Below are 17,624 nucleotides of genomic sequence, written 5' to 3' on the forward strand. Positions count from 1 at the left end.
TAAGCTCACCTTTTCCCAAATAAATTAAGGAAATGACACAGAATATGACTTTCTCAGCTCAGGGGAGTTAAACCCACATTTTTCATTGCCAGTAAAGTGCTCTGATCCCTAAGCAGCTAAGGGCTGCTCTGGTTGGAAGCCTCCATTCACCTTACTGAAGGATTGCCACTATGTGGAAAGGAAAGGGTCTCCATCTCCTCCTTCCTCATCCCTCGCAGAAGGATTTGAACCTGTTTACTTCCTCACTTGTCCTGTTGCCTTGCCCAAGCGCTGCTAATCTGCTGATCTCCAGGAAGCTCCTGTGTGGATGTAGTTAGTCCAGGGTATGGTTTGGAAATTGCTTGTGTCCAGGCACTGACCTTAGCCACAAGGTAAGCAAGCCCTCAGGTACAGTTAGTGGCAACACCGAGGTGGAGATGCCTGTCTTATGGCTCATGTATTTGCCTGCAGCTGAGTGCAGTCACCACTGCCTATCACTCTGAAGTGTACCTGCAGCACGGTTTGCGAATACTAGTTCTAAGCTGTTAATCACTGACTGATTAATTAATTGGACAGAGGCATATCCAGGGCAAATTCCTGCAAGCTCCCCACTTGAAGCACTCTTTGCAGCAAACCATTAATAACTATTCCTTGGGACAGCAAGTTGGGCATCCATCAGGAGGAGTTCATCACTCTAGACCACCTTTCCCTAGACTGCCACTGAAGACATTGTCTGGGACTGAATCCTGAAGGCCTGACTGAAGTAATGCACTGCTTCCCATTTATCTACTAAGCTGATTATCTTGCCAACGAGGAAAATTAAATTGGTTTGATGTGATTTGCTCTTGACAAATTCATGTTGGCTCTTTCTTATCAGTTTATTAGCCTCTAAGTGTTTATAAACTGTTTTATAATTTTTTATCACATCTTTTTGGTTACTGAAGCTAGCCTTAATTGTGTGTAATTCCCTTGGCTCTCCAATGTCTCCTTTAAAAAATAGGTATTACGATTACCCTCTCTAATCCTTTGAGACATCATCCATTCTCCACACTTCTCAAAGATAAATTGCTAGTACTTCTGAGACTGCTTTGGCTGACTCTGTAAGTATTCTGTGGGAAATTTCATCAAGTTCTGCCAAAATGAATATATCTGTCTTGCCTACTCTTTAACTTGTTCTTTTGCAAGTCTGGCCAATACTACAGTTCCCTTGTTAAAATTAACTACATTTCATCTGTTTTGATGAGGACTGGGGCACAGAAGGCTTCAGTGAGTAGAGTACTGGCTGCTCTCTGTGAACAGGGACTTTTATCTGGAAGAAATTCAAACTCTATAAATTGAAAAAAAGCTACAGTAGACATAGAGATCACAATCCCTTTAACTGGCACACAATTTGCATGCCTTGGCATGACACTCAGCAATGTACAGCCATGTTTATAATAGTTTAGGACAGAGAATGAAGATAAATATTGCGCTGTTAGAGGAATTTACACCAAGAGAATGTAATTACTCTGTATAAGCGAAAAAAAGGGAGCTAACATCCTAACTTTTGGAAGAGGCGTCAATGGCATTTGCAATGATCAGAAGGGGTTGAGTATCACGTGCTTTTAACTCCACTTATAGTTAAGGCGCACAGTCTTCAACTGGGATTAGAAAGGCCTGAGCTCAGTATTCCTGCTGCAGTGTGCTCTGTCTGACCCATGCCCCCTTCAGAGAGCTCTGAATTTAACCCATAACTGAAGCTGGTAAATCAGGAGTCAAACGAGGGTTAACTGACAGTATAAACACGTGGGGCAAATGTAGCTACTGGAGGAACAGCTACCTGAGCTGTCAGGGAAAGTGAATAATCACCTGGGGGTGAATTGCCTTGTTCAATCATCAGGTGCTAATTTAACATGTCTAAGCATTGCAGCAGAGCCTGGCACAGTGACCCTGCTAAGACAAGACTCCAAGTCACTCCCCCAAGTCACAAGCCACATGCCTGCTCAGTAGCCCCTCTGGGAGCCATGGCTTTTATCTAGGGTGGAGTGGGCTGCTGCTGTTGATTACAGAAGCTTACTTGGCTCCTGCCCAGAGCTCTCTGCACTGCATTCCCATCACATGGGGGAGACACAGCCTTGGACACCAGCAAAGATATGGTTATGCTGAAAAGATCTTATACCTGCAGGTAGGTGGAGCAGGACTTACGTCTAACTGAAGTCAATGGCTACATCATGTACTTTTGAGATTGAACAAGTCCCTTCCAGTAGATAAAAAAAGATATTGGTGCAGCTCATAGTTTGAACAGGAGGTCCAAGCTCATACAGGTAGATTAACAGGTGTTTTTTCTGTTTGGTTTGCAAGGCAAGGGTATGTGGAAGGCTGTGGGACTTGGAGGGTGAAGCCTGCCCAGAAAAGATGTGATTTTAACTAGGAGAAGGAAGAAATGCTTCTTGATACAAAGATACTGGGAGTGGAAGAGGTGGCCATTTTCAGCAATGAAACTACTGCACTGACTGACTGCACTGCACTACTACTGACTGTCAACAACCAGCCTTGGGCAATTAATTTCTCAGTCTTGTGGAAATAGCATTACAAAATTCTAAGCTAACTACTTGGGCCAAAAAAATCCTACATTACTTAAAACATTAATATCCTTAACAACTCCATGGCTCATTGAACATATTGGAAGGGAGAAGAAGCAGCCTGTTATTTCCAGAAGCGGGTAAAGAGGGTGTGAAGGACTAGGGCAGCAAATGTGTACACACTAAGATGAATGGGCCTTTTAATGAGACATGGAACCATAATGTGTGGAGTATGCAGAATTATTTCAAATTTCAGCTTTCAGAAGTTTGGGAAACATTGCTGTAAGGATATAAGCTCTTACCTCCTTAGAGAATCCGCTCCACAGGATTTTGTTTTCATTGATAAAGAGCCTCTCCCCTTTCTTGGCATAAACATTGTAGTGCCCAACCTCCTCAAAGACGACTGAGCCATCCTCCGGAGAGAGATGCCAATTGATTATTGAGTAGTTCCCTACCAGGTCCCCAAACTCGTCAAAATCCACTTGTTCCCCCATGTTATTGGTAAAATTTAAGTGACGCAGATGCTTCAGAACCTGCAGAGAGAAACAGAGACACCATGAATGCCTGTGTGTCACAGCCCTAACACAGCACAGACCTGCCATGTGGACAAAAGCAAAAACAATCACTTTACTGCAGTCCTTAAGCTCTTAAAAATCACTTATTCACAGCAGCAGCAGACTTTCTGTGATAGACACCACACAGACAGACAGACAGACAGACGCACACAAACACACACGCGCGCACACACACACGCTATAGAAACCTTGGAGACAGCCAGGGTAGATGGCACCAATCAGTAACACTTTGCTTACCAGGTGCTACCCATGTCAGCCTTCTAGCATTCCTGTCCAGTCCCTTCCAGCCACCTCTGTAAGCCTGCAGCTCTCCTTCGTGGGCAGAAAAGTAGCAACAGCCACTGACGCATTTCAGTCACTGATGTATCCCTCTCACCCTGCTGGTGCAACCACTCTGCATATGCTCTCATTTGGCACCGTTCATCTTTGAACGATCACTCAGAAATAGAAATGCTAGAGAAATAATTCAAACTTGACTTTTTATTTAAAAATGCCAAGCCCAATGCACTTTTATAAGAAACAACAAATCAAGCTTGTTCAACATGTGGCAGGCCTGGACAGTTCACAGCATTTTTGTTGTCTCCTGGCCCTAGTCATAGAATTTCAGGTAATCATGTTTTGTCTGTCCCCACATGTTGACTGCCGTAATTTTCACCTCATGTTTTAAACTATCATACACTGTGGACAAGAGCAGTTAATCCCAGGAACACTGGAGTTGCAAAATTAATGATCTGCCTGGCCTGACAGGTAGATGAAAGAAACAGTGGCGTGCAGGAAAGCCTATACTAGGAGCTGTGATACAATTCATCCATATTGCAGGTTTTTTTCTAATCTTCGTAAGTTGGTTGCTCATTTATGCAATTATCAGATTTTTTTTTCCCATTTAGTGTTCTCAGACAGTTGCTCTATATAGCTCATGCAAAGAAAGCTGAGGTGATGCTGAAGGCCCCTGGCGGGCAGCTGTCCTTATGGCACCGTGTCATAGTTGCTGCCACGGTTCTAGTGCCTCTGACAGCTTGTAAGTCCCTTCCTCTCTCCCTTGCATGCAGGTCTCTACACATACAATCCTGAGTGACAAAATATGAGAAAAAATAAAATGAAATCATTTTGTCTGGGCAGGCAGCACCTCCCTGCCCTGTAGACATGGAAGAGAGAAAATTGTTTGGCTGACGTCTTTTCAACTGTGTGTGCAGAGATAGAGGAACAGAATACTTTCATTAAATTCTGTCAGTTTTGCTAAATTGTTTCATTTTCCCCTGTTTCCCTCTGGGACTCTCCTATCTCAAGCTGACATCCCCAGAGCTGCAGAGATGCCCTCATTTTGTCTCACTGCCTGTATTATTGCCAACCTGAGAGAGTCTGGAAAAATCAGAGTAGGACTACACAGGATATGGCTGGTGATATCACTGATTTCTGTGTGATGCTGTTTGAATATTTCCAAACATTACCATGCTATATGAATAATAGGTCAGATGGTGGAGGCAGGATTTTTTCCTCTCATTCTCACCCCTATTAGCCTCCTTCTCTAGACCAGCTGCCCCATAAGCTGTGCAGCTGACATGATCTCAGTGAAGGCCAGGCCCTGCCCTTGAAAGACCTCACCCTCTGATGGACAGTGCAAAAGAAGGTGAGGCTGAAGGCTCTTGGGACTCTCCCTTCCTCTTCTTCCTCCTCCTCTCCCACTCCAGTGGCCCAGCATACCCCCTCCTTTACCAGCTTTCAACAACTGACCTCCACTGACGCTGCAGTTAGTGCTCTGCTCTGGCACTTTGCTCTTCACTCCAGCTCAATACTTCTCATACAGTACTGCAACACTCTGTTAAACAGCTGTTGTGCTCTCTGCTAGGCCTGACTGGATTCCAGTGTGGGGTTGAATGTTATCTGTATAGACAGGAGGGGGAGACCTTGCACTTTTTTTGATTAAAGTTATTACACACTGGTGAGCTGATGTCTCTGACTGGCAAGTAAATATTCATAAAAAAGCACTGATCTGCACTGAACGCTGCCTTCTCCCAGGCATGGAATAGCAACTTCAGCTTCACGACCCTACGCAGGGAGCTGGAGAGCCCACGTGTGTCAGTTTCTGCAAGAAAGATGCACGATCTGCTTAGAATCCCAACCAGAGGGGCAACAGGAATGACAGAAATAACAAAACCCTGTTTTCTCTTCCCACCAAATACCAAAGTTAGCCTTGAGGTCTTAACTTCTGAGAGTTGGCTTGTGAAAATGGTAATTGAATGGCTGCTAGGACATGTTCCTGCTTCAGGTTGTCATAAAATCCCAGGATGATACCTGTATATCACACAAGGCTCTGGACAGGATAAAAGTAAGGTTTAAATGGCCAAGGCATATTTAAGCACTGAAATTTAAAAGAGCAGGTTGCAGACGCTACACTTTCCTTGTGTAACTACAGCACTCTTTTACAGGCACCTATCAATGATTAGCTAAAGTCTTTACCGTTAAAAATGTGTCACTATGTTTTGTAACTAAAGATAGAAACAAAAATAACCAGGACTCGGTCCACTAAGACTTAAAAGACCCTGCTTCAGCAAGGGCAAGGAGCGTGTGTCAGGGGTGTACGTGGTATACTCCAGAACCAAGAATTTAAGTGATGGCCACGTGACTTGAACACATTAGGTCAATACATCATCAGAAGCTGGTAGAAGCCAATAGGGAGAGCGTTCTGTACTACCTTCAGATGGTTTTTTTTTTCTGTAATTGTTCCTTCTTTTTTTCTGTCACAGGCTACACATTGAATTAGAATGCTTTTAAATTAAAACACCTATTATCAGAAAGGACTTGTAAGTTTCCCTCTAGTTCACCTGCCGTTATTTCTGGAAAGATCATTCCAAGCCACTTAGTATCCCATCCTTTATCCAGGCTAGATATTCTGGCTAATGTGGTCTCCACTCTTATGGAAGGAACATAAGAATATAATACAGCTATATCAGGTCAGACCAGCGGCCCATCTCCCCAGGGCCCCGTTTCTGACTGTGGCCAACAGCAAACACCTAGGAAAGTGAAGTGGACATGATACTTCCCCAGAAAACTCTCACACATTTTGCAGCTCAGTGACTTCCTATGCCAAAGGTCTTTGCACTCGATAACCCTCGGTGGATTTTTCTTCCATGACGTTGCACATTTGTGTTCCGCACCTGTGCAAACTTTTCACAGCCACAGCCGCCTAAAGGAAGGAGATCTGCATTTTATGAGAAAAGCACCTCCTCTTGCCTGCTAGAACAGGGCAGCTGCTAATGTCTTGTAATGCTCCACATGGTTATGTTGGAAGAGACAAAGAATTGTCATTTCCTAGTCACCTTTTCCATGCCTCTCAAGATTTTAAAAACGTCTATCAGATCTCTCTTCAGTCATCTCATCTCTTTCCTAGGCTGATGAGTCCCATCCTTTAAAAATGTCTTGCTGACTCCTTCTTAATATATTCCATTTTCCCCTGTGTCTCTTCATTCAGTTCTTTATAACAGTTTCTAATAAATGGGCCCAGTCAGGCTTTGTAGTTCCCTGGATCTCCCCCAGAACCTTTTCTAAAAATTGATGGCACATCTGCCGCTTTCCAGGTCTCAGGGCCCAAGACAGTTTTGAGCAGGGGGTTGAGCACCACAGTTTGTACTTCAGCTACTTCATCCATACCTTCTGGCAGAGCTCTTGGGTGAAGCCCATCATTTACTCCTGCCAAATAGTAATAATAATAGTAATAAAAAAGTTCATTTTGCTCCTGTGTTCCCTAGTCTCTTCTACAGTTACTTCAGTTTCAGACAGATCCTCTGACAAATCCCCCAAAAGGAGGGTTTTAGCTCAGGACCTTTCTCAAGTTCTTCCATAGTGAGTACACTTTTTTTTCTGCCATGGCCTTATCTCTTCTTTTACAGCGATTACCTATGGCTCAATAGACTGACAGACTTCCTATTCCTGAGGTGTTTAAAAAAGGATTTATGAGCTTTCATCCCATTTACAATCTGTTCCTCAAACAATTTTTTGGCCTGCTTTATTTTATTTTTACATTTAGCCTTCCAGTATGTATCATTCTTTCATTTTTACTCACTGAACAGGACACAGCTCAACTTTTTGAAGGATGCTGTCTTGCTTCTAATAAACACTCCTTACCCTGCTGTTTAGCCTTGCCAGTTCCTTATGGCCTTTCTCCACCTTTTCTTGATATGCAGTATGTGCTTACTTTGTGCCTCTAGTATTGGTGCCTGTGGTAGGTAAAAAAATAACTTAAATTGTAAATGGTGACAGGCAGCAGATTAATGGGTGTGTATGTAATTGTCCGAAATTGAACTTTTGTACTCCCAAGCTCGAGGTCGCTAGCTGCAACCAATATGGCCTAGTTGTAAATTTTCGTTAACAGTTGGACTAAACAAAAGTAATACGTCGTTATCCTCCGATTAGTAGAGACCTGAGACAGAACTGCCAATTAGGAAGCTGATCACACATAGTGCTTCTGCACCTAGACCATTTAGATTGGGAAAACCTGGGGCTCAGGGATGGAAGGAAGAATGTGAAGATCCCGGCTGGAGGAAAGATCTTGGAAGTGGTGGAAGATCCAGGAGGTCAGAGAGCCGCATGGAGATGAATGCCAGGGAAGGCCCAGGGGCCTTGGCCAGTAATGCCCAAGCACAGCTGCACAGCATGAACTGACATAACTTTCTGGTCTCCACAGACTAGCAGTGATTGCCCAGTGAATATAACACTGTGGGGGAAGTGAGGGAGTGTGTGAGATAACTGAGTAGGTTAAAAGCTCTAATATTGCAAATTCTTAAATAAATGCCTGTATCCAGAACCACTATGGGCTATTTACTGTCTCACCTGTGTCAGGTCCTTAACTAGTCTCCATGCACCTGCAAGGGTTTAATTCCCTTGGCTTCATTCTGCAGTTTCGTTCTAACAAATTTTTTGACTAGCTAAAACAGTCCTGCAAGGGAACTGAACCTGAGCATGTAATAGGTGTCTATGCCATCAAAGACAAATGATTCCTGCTCCTAGTACATAGTTGGCAAGATTCTTGTCTTGACAGTTAATATACATTTCCCCACACATTTCTGTCTATCTAGCGCTACCCAGGCCTATAAAACAGTTCAGCACTGATGGGTACCATATGCTTTCCTCTTTGCTTTGGTAGGGTGCCCATGCTCAAGGCAGTGAACAGATCCACTTTGTGGCTCGATGTGAAGATGAAAAGCTGGCAATTGAACTGAAAATGGCAAGTCCTCCCATTCGCTTTGAATTGCTGAGGGTCCACTCTTCCCTGTTGTTTCGGATTCGTAGGCAAGCACCTGGAGGAGATATTTTCATGATGCTGTAATAGGCATAAGGACTTGAGAGCTCAGCTATCACATTAGCTGATGTTTTTTTTTAACCAAGACACCAGAATATGCCAACACCATAAATCTTGCCTTTTTCCGAGGGATGTCCTGAAGCTGACAGAATCCATTAGACAATGGAGGAGGCAACTCATTACTACATACAACCTGGGGCATTCTAGTTAAGCTGCCTCATTTCCATTGGTTTTCTACTCTAAAAAAGTGACTGCTAATACAATTCAGCATTGAAAGGGTAATCCAGATGAAGAAGCTTAAGGAGCCCAGGAACAGAGCTGGGATTCTCACTGTAAACAGTTCACAACAAAATGAGATGGCTCTCTGTTATGCCTCTATGTTCAGCCTCGTGCACAAGGAGTACCTGGTCTGTGTTTGGGCTATTGGGCACTTTATGCTAAAATAGTGAAGACTCGTCATCACCTGCTGTACAAGGACTGGGCTGTATGCCAGGACTGAAACTGTCAGGTTGCTAGCAGTCCAGATTAATGCAGATTACAGAGGGAGATTAACCCTGGAAGAAGGGCTAGTGGCGAAGAGTTGAAGAGAGGGAGCAGTGACAGTCAGCCAGAGATTCATTGACCATATTGCAGAGGAATTCAGGCTTGGAATAGCAAGAGCAGGTGGACATCCCAGCTGTGGTGAAATGCCAGCTCTGCCAGTGACCCAAAACCACGGTGAAAGAAAAGAGTTCAGTTCATGACTCAACAATAGCTATATAAAGGCAGAGAACAACTCGAGAACATTCATGGTTGCTACACTTAGATAAGACCTGAATGATATCCTTGTAAAGCTAGGTAAATGAACAGCACTACTGAAGGCTAAATGTATATGACAAAGTGTCAGATACTAGAAGTAATAATTTAAGCCACTCATAATCTTTATTGGAAGCTAATTTACAGTAACCACTCAAGAAAAAGGCCTGTTCATTATTCTAGGCAGCTCAGTGAAAAAACTGTGTATTATGCAACTGAAAAAGCAACAAAATATTAGGATATTAAAGTGAGAAAGAAACTGACACTGAAAATATGATGCAAATATATATCAGTAGTACATTTTCCCCTGGAAAAATGAGTTTAGTTCTAATCATTAGATTAAAAAAAAAAACAAAAACAAAAACAAAGGAAGAATAAAGGGGTCCAGAGGTGGTGGTGACAGCTCTTAGCCAGCCAGCCTGACTTCCATTTGAAGAGAATGAAAAAATGTGGGATTATTTAATTCAAGGAAGAAGATAGAGGAAGTTTATGAAACACATAGTGATTTGTAGGAAATGGTGTTACATTCTCATAGAAGCAGAGAACCCCGTGAAACCGACTGACTTCATTCAAAAGGAACAAAAGGCTTTTTTACAAGGCCCATGATGGGACTCATTGCTGCAAGACATCAGTGACTCACAAAAATTAATAGGGTCCAGAGAAGCATAGGACATCAAGCTCCCATGTCTAGGTGTGCGGCTTAGCATATTTTGAACTGGTAACTGGTTTGGTTTAGTTTTGCTTCCGTTATGGATACAAGATCCCTAGGAGCTGAGAGATGTAGCTCTCCTCTGCTTCCTCTGCTCAGTGCCCTTTGCCCCAGGAGGGGCAGCACCGGTGCTGAAAGGGGCCCACGTGCATATGTTTCATTTTTAATTTTTGTGAGAGAGAAGCAGGTCTTCTGATAGAAACTCGCAGAAATAGGAGAGGGAGGCAACACAGATGGACTGTGTTATAAACACCTAACTTGCTGCTTGGTGGAAGTTACTTGTTGTTTTCTTTGCTCATGCTATGTTGTGAATGCTCGGTCTGCTTGGAAACCAATGGAGCCAAGAGTTTCTTATGACAAGGACTGGTTTAATTGCCTGTAACTGGGCTCGGTGGGTTCTCTTACATAGCTTTTGTAACCACCAATCAAGGGACACTGCGTAGATGATTCAAAGCAGCAGCAGCTTTGGCCCGTTCTTGACATTGAAGGGTAAGAGAAGGAGCAAATTAAAAGTGGCTACAGAAATACAAGCGAGGCACTTAGACCAAAAATATCAAAGGTATGCATTTTCCAACTGGGATTTGTCTGATATAAAATAGGGCCACTCTGTAGGGTCAGATTTACTGAGGTACTATATTTACAATGGTGGCCAGAAAGAACTCAAAAGCACAAGCCGAAAGGATTTCACAGTACTGACTGCATGAGTCAGGCAACTGAGATATTTTAGAAAAATCCCATTACGTGTTTGCTAATGTTTGCAGATGCATGAGTGCCATTGCAAAATTCACTCTACAATGCTTCAGAAAGACCTGTCTGCTGAGTCAAAGAGGTTCCCAAAGGAATCAAGAATGATCTTGCAGTATTTTGGCACTGCATGGCTGGATTTCCAAATTATTTTAACTACCAGTTAAAAGGGCGCAAGACACAGTGAGGATGAGACCAAGATTCTTTTTTTCCTGAAGGGCCTCAAAAACCTGTGCTGACCATGTGCAGAACTTCTGTCTAGCACATTGCTCTCCGCTCTGCATCTGTACAATTGATTTTTCCTTTCTAAGTGTACTTGTCCATTGGATGCTAGTCTTGAGTTCGTACTACTTAATGCAAAACTGATAGTTAACAGCACATCACTGACGCATATGATGAAGGATGATGATTTTGCTAAATTTGACATCACTGGAGAGTATAACAAGAAAATTTTCACATGTTTGGCCTTGACTGGGTCCACATGGTGCAAGAGGAAGTGAGCAGACTGGCAACACCCTCTGCATTACATTTCATCTCTAGAATGATTTTCTAGAATCAAAGACTTACATAGGAAAATGTCATATGGAATTCAGTCAATTGAAATTAAGTGCAAATATGGTATTCCCCCTGCCCAGATACCATGAGTACTAACACAGTTCCTAATAATCAGGACAAAATTCCTGGTAGCGAAGGGAAAGATAATGTCTACGGAGACTGCCTAGACCTGGAATATAATACTACACAAAATCAGGCAAGCTTCCTGCTAGTCTCTGCCCCAGCAATGTACAAATGTAGCCCAGTGATGATGGAGGTCTTGGTGCCCGACAGAGTAGAGCCAATCCACTGACAAGGTAGAGGAAAGGACTGAATGATGGCACCTGATCTGTGTGCGTGATAAGCCCAGGGTCATTTCAGACATTTTGGCTGTGCTCGTTAAAATTAAAGCTTATTAATTAAGGGGTAAGGATATTTTGCTATCTTGCAATAAACATGCAAATAAAGCTCAACAGCACTGTATTATGGCACACTCTAAAAGCACAAATCCAACACAGGTCATTCAAATGAGGCTGCAGAACACAAGTATTACATTAAGTGAAAATAGAGCATAGGAAAATACAGAAGAACAAAGAGGAAAAAACAGCAGACTATATATTGAGGAAATTCCTTAAACATTAGAATTGAGAAGGTGCCGTGTGAAGTTATGGCAGATCCAGACTTACATAAGGCTGTAAGAGACAGCTAAAGGGGATGGTGAAGGAGCAGGAAAGCTAAATGAATTATATGTAATTGCACTTGCTACCAGAAGAAAATGGGACATTCTTATCCCAAGGGCACCTGTTTTGGAAGCCATCGTATGACATTAATGGAGGTAGAAGGTCCTTAAAAGGGGATGAGAGAATGGCCTGAGCAATTTAAATTGGCTCTAAAAGACTGACAGAACCAGATAGTTCATTGCAATACTCCACTAGCAATAAAAGGAGTGCTCATGCAGTTGGTTTACAATACACGCATAAAAATGCCACTGGTCTCGAATGACAGAGTCAATACATTAGACAGTATTATCCCACAGCAATCACAGTCCACCTCTCTGCTACACATCCAACTGTAGTGCATGACCAACACTGTGGTTAAAGCTTCCCTCTGCGCCAGTATATACAGGGCATGAAACATAGTCCCTTTGCAGGGGCTTTTATTCCTGCTCTGTGCACCCCTCCGGAGGTCACCAGTTCAGCCTCTGATGGGCTGGCCACAACAGCTGCCAAGGGAGGATGCTATCATAAACGGCAGAGGGATGTCCTCCGTAAGGAAAGGCTGGTTAGCCTGACATTGGTCCCAGGGAAAAACAATGGGAAAAGAAGAGTTTTGAGTTGAGGATCAGTTAATACAAAATTATAGGACAGAAACATAATTACTGCCAGTCAATATGGCTTTGGGGAAGATAGATCTTGTTAAATACAAGTATGGTTGCCAAATACACCCCTTTAGAAGTGACATACCTAGACTTTACATCATCTAATGCAAAGCATCCATTAGATGGATCAAGAATTGCCTGTCAGATGTCCAAAAGCAGATATCAGCAGAGGCAAATCATCAGTTATGGGTAGTTAATAGGGAATTCCTCCAGCCTCAGTAAACCACTTAGCATTATCCAATACGCCCATCAATACTCTAGCAGCAAAAATAAAAGCGCTGCTGGGAAAATTTAAAGAAAAAGCATGGATTAGCATAATGGTAAATAAGAAGAAAGACAAAGCATTCCCCCAGGTTGCTCTCTCACATCTGTGTTTAATATGGTGAAATTCGAAGTTATTTATCAGAGAATAAGAAATTCCAACCACAGCTACAGAAAAAGTACCACATCCTGCAAAATATTGCTGAAAACTTAATGTGACCTTATCATTGCATGCTGTGGCAAGGAAGGCTTATGTGACTTGTGCATATATAAACAGGGCAGTAATAAGTGTACGTAAAGGAGGGATTTTTTTTCAATGTCTGGCTGCGCTGAGGCTGTTAGAGTAATACTGAAGATATGCCAAAAAGAAGGATGAGTAAATGGACAAGATGCAGAAATAAAGCAAAAAATATACTTGACGACTAAAAACCATTCTACTGAAATTATCAAGATAAGAACCAGGAATAATGTGATCAATGTGCATAAATACTTTCTTAAGAAAAATGATGAGTACTTAATCTGGACTTTTCAATCTAACAGAGCAAGGCAAAATAAGGACCAAGGGAACTTAAGGACAATTAAGTTCAAATTAAAAATAAGACACGATCTATGACAGGAAGCGTGACCAACCATGGACCATACTAATAAAGAAAAAAGTCTGCTAGTCAGTATGTCTTTGGGGGAAATCGATCTTGTTAAATACAAGTTTGATTAGCAAACACACCCCATTGGAAGTGAAATAACTAGGCTTTACATCTAATGTAAAGCATCTGTTAGATGGATCAAAGTTACTTTTCTGCATGTGGTGTAAATTTACATGGTTTATTATACAGAGGAGATTAAACTGCATGATCATTGGGAAAGTGACATTTCTGAAGTTCCTGTTAAGGTTTTGTGGAGAGAGATGGTCTCTGGACAAACGAAGGCAGCCATACAGACACAGGGAGAGCTTGTCGTCAGTACTACCAGACTCTATTTTGTACTGTATTATGTTTGCTCCTACCTTTACCTAGAGCCATGATATGAAAGAACCATCATGGCCACCTAGTCTAGCCCTTACGTCACAGTTGCTTTGTTTTTCACTTTTAACAAGTATAATTTAAATAAATCCATTGGGTATAATGGGCCAGGGAACTGTGTTTATTAATGGTGAAGAATCTACTAGCAGAAATCCTGACTGAGTAAATTATGTTTTAATGCTCTTAGGATGTCATTGTACTGCACAATAATTGTTATGGCTAAGTAGCTAAAAGCCTAGGGTAGGCTTATTTTTATAAATTTAAACCTAAATTTAATATCAAATAATATATAACAAATAATCCAATTATTAAAGCTAATAGTAGAGCCTATGGTTACCCTATAGGCTCAGTGTTTTCAGGTAGCATAATTCTCATAGAATATCCTGCATAATCAAAATCTGATCTCAATGTCTTTTCCATGGTGTTGGGGGCAATAGTTTCCCTGTGTATTTTCTACTGGTAATGTTACAGGCCTGACCCACTCTCTGCTAAGATCCAGTTAAGTCTTTCTGTTTTCAGTAGCAGAGCCATCAAAATAATAGTCCATTAACTGTCTGCTTAATTGAAGAGCAACACAAATACTGTTCTCAGCTGACCACAAATCATTATCTCCAAACAAATGAATTAGAAAACATCTGGTTTTGTCCTTGTGAGGAAATAGCTGTGTCTGTTGTACTGACCCACAAATTTCTGTGTGTGGTGCAAATTGTCTACCTCTCAGTTCGGTTTCAAATTAACTATTGTTTGCCCTAAACGGCGATTTCCCCCAGGAAAGGCACGTTGATGAGATGGCTTGCTTTTTGTTCATAACAAATGTATCTCCAGTTTATTTGTAATGCAGATTAGGTGAGGTTTTGCAATTACCTGATATTCAGCAGCTCACTCTAATTGCATGGCAGTTCTTCCTGAATGACTGACTCTCACACCAGCCTCAGTTAATACCTGTTCTGGTATTGCTTCATTTTCCATATCACAAACCAGCTGTATTCAATACCCTCTTTTAATTGTCCAGACTGCTATATAGTTCAACTGATACAAAATTGATTAGATAAGCCCTTAGGCTCAAAGGTCTGGGGAGACATATGTTACCTAAGGAATCATTCACTTCTTTAAATTCTTACAGAATCAATTTCCAGCCGTACAGACATACCTAAATATAAAGTTGGAGAAGGCACCAATCCATTTTCAGAATATTTACCTCTTCATAATGGGTATCACCAGCACTGAGGAAGGAACTGTTGGCTGGAAGGTGCACAGCCCTGCAATAAAAGACTTTAGCTGTTGCTAGGTGCAGCCAACTTGCGCTTGTTTTTTTTTTTTTTCCTTGTGGAAGAGCATACAGTAATTTTTCACTAAGTCTAGGGTCAATCAGATTTCTAGGCATAGAAGAATGTATATGATTGCCTCCTTGACCTGTTAATCATTTGGACAATGAATTTTTCACCATGCATAGCATGCTTTGCCTTGGTGCCTAGAAAAGCTATCCCATTTTTTATTCATAAACTGCCCAAAGTTCGCAGCCTCCAGTGTAACCACAGCCCGAAAATCATCTGGGAGTCTAAACTAAGGATGTTTTACTCCACAACCTTGTGACGGCACACCTTCACCTCCTCATATCCACAGGAACCATTTAATTCCATTTCATTGCAATGTTTTTACTGTGAGACAAAAAGAGAGGCTGGTTGAGAAGACAAATGAATGAAACACAGAGTAGGCTATGTCTGAGGTAAAAACAATGTCCTCCTATTCTCATGCAGAAAAAATATGAAGTAATAAATATCTGCTCTGAAGGACAGATTAGGATCCCTGGCTTGTTGTCCTCATATTTTTTGCAGGATCACCCAGTGTCTGAGAGGAGAGAGAGGCATCATGGAGGCTCCTGTTCATGCCACAGAGGGTTATAAATCTTTGCTGAGAGAAGAATTAAAAAAAGAACAGAAGGATGGAGAGCTTGCTGTTAGAAGCGGCAGTGGGAATAGCTGTGTGAATCGACACCAAGAAAATAAAGGAACTTGAAGGCCAAGGGAAAAAAGTAATGGGAAATCTTATCAAGGAAGATGTTAAGCAAAGAAGGCTACAGCAGCAGACTGTTTGAGCTGTTACTGGGAGACAGAACAGGACAGGACGAAGGCGTAGGGAATTCTGACAAGGCACGTTTGAAGATCTACACGCTATGCTTTCTCAAAGAAGCATCAGTTCAGGAATCCAGAGCCCATGTCCCACCTCTTGCCATACTGTCCCACCGCTCCGTTCTACAGCTTATGGGACAGCCTGCACTTGGGGGAAGCCAGTCCATGAACGAGAGCAACACATAGCATTAGCTCCACTCAGTACAGTCTCCTGAGAAAATCACAGACGACCAGGGAAAGAGAAAGGGTGTCTGGTAATTAGAGGTGATGGAGCCCTTTACGAGGACCCTTTCCGTTGTACCATTTGTAGCCTTGCACTTTAATCCTTAGTGTTTAGTATAAAGTTTTATCTTTTCCAAATGCGACAGAAATTCCTTATACACATTGTTCTGGATTGCCCTGTGCTTTTTCACCAGGACAAAATACCTCAAATAGAAATATTTCATCTGACGTTGTTGAATACTGTGCAGGATACATACCTAATGACATATGCAGAGAATACTGTCTGGTCTTTACAGACATCCTGCACAGCTCAGTGTGCACCTGGACTATTTTCTGCCTTGCAGTAGGGTAATTTTATAAAACATTACCATAGCTAGCATATACATGCTTCAGAATAAGTGCAGCACAGATATCTTTCTTAAACAAGTAGCTACAAATAAGTAGAGAAGAAAGTTGTTACTATCTGACATCTTAGCTTAGGAGGCACGTAAAAATCCTATGTGCCCTATGGTGAAACATACTTGAGCTTTTTTTTTTTTAGTTTGAGCTTTGTCAAACTGTAGATGGTAAATTCATAAAAGTTGTATTGCACCCAATTTAACAAACTCACAGTAATTCTGTGTAGGCTTCATACTCTCCAGTTCAGATGAACTGATTACTGAGGTAAAAATGTGATTTGTATATACAAATCTATACATATACCCCCCACAAATTATACGAAACAGTTCCCTCGCAAAGGTTTATATTCTGGGTAAAAAATAATAAGAGCTAGCAGATAATGAATAAATAATAACTCATATGAGTTAATAGGCTAATGCCATTGAAAGGCAACAAAATTAAATCATACATAATTAAATTGAGGAACACCTCATTTATCCTCACAAGCCACCAATCTCAGTGGCACAGGCTGCTCTGGACAGGAGTTTAGGCTAATGGGGCCACGGGTTCACAGGGAATGCCTTATCTGTCCAACACACCACCTGGTCCGTGATTTCAGACACTACTAGCAGCTGCTGCCTTCAGTCTGCTGTAGAGGCTTCCTAACACCTTCCTCACAGTCTCAGATCGCTTTACAATAAGAAAGCCTTGAACTGATTTTCTGAAACAGAAGGAAGCACTGACCACTAGCAGAAGTACCACTGGGAATGAGTTTGATTTGAATAGAAAGGTTTTCTTCAAACTTAGATTCTGGTTGTTCAGAAAACCACTCTCCAGAGATGCTGGAGGATGCATGTTTGCAAGATGAACCCATTACCCTAGTGGCTGATGAAAGCTGCCTGAGGGTAATGAGGCGCAATGCCTGATGTGAAGTAGGTGTGCATACAAATCTGGCATTTACCTGCTATTCATGTGTGTGATTTTGAAATGAAGTGAGAAACTGCCCAAATATCCAATAAGCTCAATTGCCACCACCACGTAATA

General features: G+C 41.9%; 1 protein-coding gene across 1 annotated transcript in view; it reads right to left on the reverse strand.

Moving 5' to 3' along the window:
* The window catches only part of CASR (calcium sensing receptor), a 76,607-nt gene that overhangs the window by 7,376 nt on the left and 51,607 nt on the right, over positions 1 to 17,624 (reverse strand). Inside the window, exon 5 of the mRNA XM_068931015.1 lies at positions 2,843 to 3,073. Within this exon, the coding sequence (XP_068787116.1) occupies positions 2,843 to 3,073 (231 nt within the window). The remainder of the gene's footprint in view (positions 1 to 2,842; positions 3,074 to 17,624) is intronic.

Source organism: Struthio camelus, chromosome 1, assembly GCF_040807025.1.
Source record: "Struthio camelus isolate bStrCam1 chromosome 1, bStrCam1.hap1, whole genome shotgun sequence".
Classification (NCBI taxonomy): Eukaryota; Metazoa; Chordata; class Aves; order Struthioniformes; family Struthionidae; genus Struthio; species Struthio camelus.